Source organism: Populus alba, chromosome 2, assembly GCF_005239225.2.
Source record: "Populus alba chromosome 2, ASM523922v2, whole genome shotgun sequence".
NCBI lineage: Eukaryota > Viridiplantae > Streptophyta > Magnoliopsida > Malpighiales > Salicaceae > Populus > Populus alba.
Genome location: NC_133285.1, coordinates 16,107,707 through 16,114,074, shown reverse-complemented (window position 1 = coordinate 16,114,074; position 6,368 = coordinate 16,107,707). Strand labels below are relative to the sequence as shown.

The 6,368-nt window shown below is 31.9% G+C and overlaps 1 protein-coding gene across 1 annotated transcript; it reads right to left on the bottom strand.

The window, feature by feature from the left end:
- Positions 1 to 320: 320 nt before the first annotated feature.
- LOC118043926 (probable aldo-keto reductase 2) lies at positions 321 to 3,964 on the bottom strand. Its single transcript, XM_035052047.2, has 4 exons — positions 3,397 to 3,964; positions 1,831 to 2,003; positions 1,611 to 1,713; positions 321 to 827 (listed from the first exon to the last, which is right to left on the bottom strand). Exons 1-4 carry the CDS (start codon positions 3,811 to 3,813, stop codon positions 489 to 491), a joined length of 1,032 nt encoding a protein of 343 aa, XP_034907938.1. The 5' UTR covers positions 3,814 to 3,964; the 3' UTR covers positions 321 to 488.
- Between the last annotated feature and the right edge of the window lie 2,404 nt (positions 3,965 to 6,368).

Genomic DNA, 6,368 nt, shown 5'->3' with positions numbered 1-6,368 from the left:
GCAAATGTTAGACTATATACAACCTTCAATGAGTGCATGATCACAAACGAGAGCCAAGTTTTTAGCATAAAATATAGTTGTTAAATCCGACTAGATTTTTAATAATCCATTTAATCTCGCTAAATCTCATTCAAACCTAGCCTTCTGATTCAATAAAAAAATTAATAAATGAGGACAACTATTTTCTAGGTAAGTCTTTAAATCGAGTATGACAGGTATAACACACAGGTTCTGATCACTCTCAACAATTAGAAATTTCTACGAGGACAAACTAAGGAACACCATTTTTTTATAGCAAAGCTAAAAGAAAGTTGCAATAATTTTAGATTACGAAAACATTTATTATCTTCAGAAGTTCAGATGGTGTACAAACTCTTATTCTCTTCAGAAGTTCAGATAGTGTACAAACTCTCACAATTTTAGAAAACTTCGAAGGGAGCTGAAATACACGAGTAGAAGCAGGACAGCATGGCATGGCAGCATGCCTTCTATACAGCTTTCCATGATGAAAGAGGTGGAGTATCTGAATCCTTGAATGTAGACAGGTCATCGCCATACCGATCTCCCCTTACAGCATCTGAAGAAGCTATTGATTCGAGTTCAGCCATTTCTTCTGGCGTTAGTTTGACAGACAGAGCTCCAACATTCTGGTTGAAGTTTTCGATCTTGGTGGTTCCAGGAATAGGACATACATCATCACCCTGGTGGTGTACCCAGGCCAACGCCAGCTGCGATGAAGTGCACTGTTTCCTTGCTGCGATTTCCTTAACCCGCTCAAATAGTTGTGTATTGTGTTCAAGATTTTCAGGTTGGAACCTAGGCAAACGCTGAGACAATTGAAACACTAGGTAATTTCAGCAGCTAAGCCTGACAAAACTCATCAAGAAGAAAGCATCATAGATATAGTTTATGCAACATGTCCTTCTTGCCATAACAAAACTTCCTAGTACTAAACGTAAACCATCATATTATATTGTATACAACGCAGTTTTTTATGGGTGCAAGCATGCCAAATTCCCATGTACAAGGCGAGTGAGCAGATTTTAGGAATTCAAAAGTACTGAAGATTGAATATCAGAGAGAACGATTTAAGCAAAACATTAAGTATGCACAGCTTTTTGTTTGGACATGCATGGGACAAACTAAAGCCACCTGTCTAATACAAGGAGATCCTGTAAATCTGTGTTTTATTTGATTGAATCTTTAAGCAATCCAAGTGTATAGCATATTAGTAGGAATAATGCAAATCTGAAGGAACTGCTAGGTAAAATATAATGATCTCAAAGCTAAACTTTTACTTTGTGCAAGTTTCTTCAATGGAGTTTAGACCACCAAACCACTCCATAAGATGGAAGAGACTATGTTTTGAGACATCTAAGCTAATCAATATATTATCAAAAACTTGTTACTTAAAAGTTTAAGTTATTAGATGAGTTTTCAAGAACGGTTTTATATTATTATGTAACGCATATAACTGTCAAAGGAGAAAATGTTATTTGTGACATTACTTCCTTTCCAAACTGTAAAAGATTATGCTTGTACAATTGGTTATTTACTGGACATGTATTACACAGATCACAAACTCTATGTTAAAAAAGAAAAGAACCTACCTTTCTGAAGTCACCATCTATAAGGCTCTCAACCAACTTCGGCCCGGAGGAAAGGAATCCCCGTCCTAGAGGACTGTAAGCAACAATCCCAATGCCAAGTTCTCTGAACCATTAGAATGATAAGATCAGAATCTGGATATCTAAGGCATCCCATAAACAGCCTAAGGTTTGGGTTATTTTGATCTCCAAAGGAAATTAGTTTTTCTCATCAATGCCTCACCTGCAGGTAGGAACAATCTCTTCCTCCACATCTCTTGACCACAGTGACCACTCCAACTGCACGGCTGTGATCGGATGAACAGCGTGAGCTCGTCTGATTGTTGAAGCAGAGGCCTCAGACAGACCTATATACTTTATTTTACCTTCTTCAACTAGTTTCTTGAGTTCCCCCATCTAGCAAAGAAAAGAGTTACGAGTACACAACTGCAAGACATTTTTCAGCTAGAATGCAGGGACAGTACCCAATAGTAGCATTGTCAGAATCCAGCTAAGAAAGAGACCATTGCAAGATGTCAATGCACATAATAAGCATGACGGTATCATCAGTACCGTGTCTAATCTATAGCTATAGTGGGTTTATGCTGAAGTTTTAGGATTTTTGGATATTCGTGTTACAGATTCGGGAAAATATATCATCAAGTAAGAGAAAATTCTCTAGCTATCATATCATCAATGGCGGAGCCACGTACGGGCCAAGTGGGGCAATTGCCCCTTCCCCTTCTAATTAGCAACCCTCCACAACAAGAGAAGCATTTAATGGCAAGGTAAAAACACAAGGATGAATGCTCTTAGTTCTTTTTTTGATAGTCCGATTAAACAATGCTACTATCGATCCACTTTAATTATTTCATGGTATAACACTATGTTACTTTTTTAAATAATTTATATAAATTAATAGTAGATAAATCAACATTTAAATTAAATTAAATATAGAGATTTAATAGCTAAATCAAACATAATATAATAAAAAAAGAGTTAATCAAAACTAATATAAAGCTATGTTATTTTTCTATTTGTTTCCTTATATAATTTTAGTTTTATTTTTTTATAATTAGTTATTGAAAATATTAGGGATTTATAATAATTTATGGGTTTGTTGAATTAATGTGTATGGATAATATTATATGCTAATAGATATGAAATGAAATGAATTTTGATGAATTGATAAGTATTTTATTATGAATTTTATATGAAAAATGGTGATAATAAATTTACTAATAATTAAAAATGAAGTACATAACAACTAAAAAAATTAAGAATATAATAAATAAATTAAAAAATATATTTAATATTTATATTTAATTCACTTGTACAAGACAACAAGCTAGCAAGAGCAACATTAATTTGTGACAATCCTTTTAAGCTATGATTTTAGATGTTATATACAATATATCAGCATAAAATTGTTGCCAAGAACTTTTCTAATCCTTGAAAAATTTAAAATAAATAAATGAAAATTTGTTGTATATATTGAGAAAGATATTTTTAATGAGATTAAAAATAAAATCATTATGAAACATTTTTAAAATATTAAATCTTGAAGAGAACAATTATAATGTAAGTTTTTTATTTTAAAAGTATTCTTAAATTAATTTTACTTAACTTACATATTTCAAATTAATTTCTATATATAACACATGTAATTTTAATATATAATATCAAATATTTATTAGTAATTTGTCCCCTCATTTAAAAAATCCTAACTCTGCCACTATCATCATCGCCATCGAACGATCAAGATTAATCAGAACAATATTCAGAAACAAAAACAATTAAAGAGAAATACCGTAGCTTCAATAGGAACGCTGGTATCAATGCGATGTTGGTAATAAAGATCAATGGACTCAAGTTGAAGGCGTTTCAAGCTGGCCTCGCAAGCAGCTCTCACATAAGCAGGATCCCCTCGAACCTCAAAAGTGCCATCCTTAATGCTGAGGCCAAATTTGGTGGCCAATTCAACTCTCTGTCGTAATCCTCCCGCCTTCAAGGCCTTGCCCAGAAGGATTTCGTTGGTGTGGGGTCCATAGACATCGGCGGTGTCGAGTAAAGTGACCCCGGTGTTGACGGCGTGGTGGATGAGGGCGATCATGTCCGATTCAGGCTTTGGAAGGCCGTAGTCGGCAGACATGCCCAAGCATCCAAGTCCCTGTGCTGATACTTCAAGACCCTGTGACCCCAGCTTGATCCTTTTCAGTGTTGCCATCTCTCTTTGTTCTTGTTTAATTGCTTCTCAAGAATGACGGACTCAGTGTGTGTACGAGTTCTCGGCTCAGCCTAGCAAGTAAAAGGAAACTGCCATAAATAGAGGAAGTGAATGATGTTTGAGCATCCAAGAACAATTTCTAACGTAAGCATCAACGTAACTCAAATGATGTTTGAGCTTACGCTCCATTATATGAACAGCGGTTAGTATGAATAGATTTGATTTAAAAAGTAAAATTAAAAATTATTGTTGTTGTTGTTGTTTTTATTATAATTATAATTATTAGTGTTATTTTTATTATTAATATTTTTATTATTATTAATTTTTTTAAAAAAATATTATTATTATTGTAGAAAAATCATAAAATTTTATTTGAAAAAATTAAAAATTATAAGAACTTAGATTAAATAAATTTAACATTATTATTATTATTGTTATTTTTATTATTATAAATATTGTTATTTTTATTTTTTTTATTAGATTAACAGATTTTAGAAACTTGGGTCGGGAAGCCAAATCCAAGTTTATAATTATTAGTTTTTATTTTTATTCTTATTGTTATTATTATTGTTATGATTATTATTATATTTAATAATGTTTTTTTAAAAAAATTATTATTATCAAAGAAAAACCGTAAATTTAATTTAAAAGTATAAAAAATTATAAGAATTTGGATCTAACAAATTTAATATTATTATTAATATTAAAAATATTAATATTAGATTAAGCGTTGTAGATAGTCTTAAGAATCTGAATTCTCATTTTACAGATAAAATTAACACTTTTAAATATTAATATTTTTTATGCCAAAAAAATTAATGTTAGCGGGAGCCACCCCCACTACCTGGTACTATTTATGACAACTCAACAAAAAGTTAGATTATCTCAAAAGCATTTTTAACGGCTGAAAAAATCCTAACGTGGTGGCGGCTATGTCATTCATTATTTACAATTATTGCAATGACATTATAGCAATTATGTTTTTGGTTATACCCATGACTATGTCACATACCACATATGATAAAGAGCGTGTTTAGCAGTGTGGTAGCGGTTGCTTTTCAAATAGCTTTTCGTGCCGAAATACATGCAAATGATATTTTTTCATTTTTTAAAAATCATTTTTGATATCAGCACATCAAAACGATCCAAAAAGTACAACCGTAACTCAATTTTAGCAAAAAAAAAAATTAAATTTTGTCAAAACACCGGTTTGGCAGCAATGCCAAACGGGCTCAAAATCCTAATGCAGTAGTAACTATTTTAGCGATTATTTTTAATATTTATATATTAAAATAATTTAAAAATATAAAAAAAAATTAAAAACATCAAAAATATTTTTAAAACATAAAAATAAACAAGTGCTTGTACAAATGCAATTGCAAGGCAGAGCAAATGAAGTTTTTTCAAGTCAAAACAAATGGTTAAAAATATCACCCCTAGCATGAGTGAAAAGAAGTACTACCAATTGTTTGCGTAAAGAAAAGAGAACCCTTTAACCATACATTCTATACCCATTAGCAAAACTAATTCTATACCCATTAGCAAAACTAATTCTTGCGTAAAGAAAAGAGAACCCTTTAACCATACATTCTATACCCATTAGCAAAACTAATTCTATACCTCTAGAACGAAACTGAAGCATCACACTTCTTTAAAGTTTATTGGAGGTGATAAATTTAAATTTAACTAGCTTAAAATCCCCAATGACTATGAGCTTCAGGAAATGTATCTAGATTAATTTTCTGCTCCAAATGGTTTAGGCAACTTGTTTGAGCCCAACAGTTCTTTGATAATTTTTCAGGACTCCATGTAGATTTCTTAATATTTTATATTAATCCAATACATATTATTTTGAGTAAAATATAATTCAAAATATTTTAAGGATGAAATAATTCAACCATTTTTCTCTATAAAATAATAAGACATAAGCTATAAATACCCCATGAATCCTTCGAGTTCCAAGATCATAATCTCTTCATTCTCAATATTTTTAGAATACATATTTTAGAATCTATCTCTTTAAAATATAATTGCACTTTCTTTCTCTAAAAAGATATTTACTTAAGCATATGAAAGTCTTTAATTTTATAAAAAAAAAAACTTTTTGAAAGTACTAGCCACTAGTCATCCTGACTTACCAGGCACGAGGTGGAAGCTACCAATCACCTTGGCTAGAGAGAATTGATTGGATTGCTAGAACCAAGAAATGAATTGATTATCCAATATATAAGTCATGCTTCTAAGCTACATGGATTTTTTTAGGACCTCATCATTGACACCATTTGTGGAAACTAAATAAAAAGCCAGTTTATTCATATTTCTCAAAAGCCCTTCTAGTGGCTAGTGTTAGTGATCGTGTCTACGGCTGCGCCAATGACATCCTAGTAGTTATGCCCTTGTAGAATTTATGCCCACAATTATGCCCCCACATGGCTACACAAGCAGTTACATCCTTGGTAATGCTCACGGTTATGTCTACGACTATGCCCACGAATACATCTATGGCTATGCTAACAACTACGCCTGTGGCTACATCTACGGCTATGTCTACGACC

Bases quoted from the DNA above. Each gene is read 5' to 3' on its own strand.
- LOC118043926 (XM_035052047.2), bottom strand. From the start codon at position 3,813: ATGGCAACACTGAAAAGGATCAAGCTGGGGTCACAGGGTCTTGAAGTA. The intron at 1,714-1,830 runs GTGAGGCATTGA...CTAATGGTTCAG, and splicing joins GAGATTGTTCCTACCTGCAG to AGAACTTGGCATTGGGATTG. The intron at 828-1,610 runs GTAGGTTCTTTT...CAATTGTCTCAG, and splicing joins TAGATGGTGACTTCAGAAAG to CGTTTGCCTAGGTTCCAACC.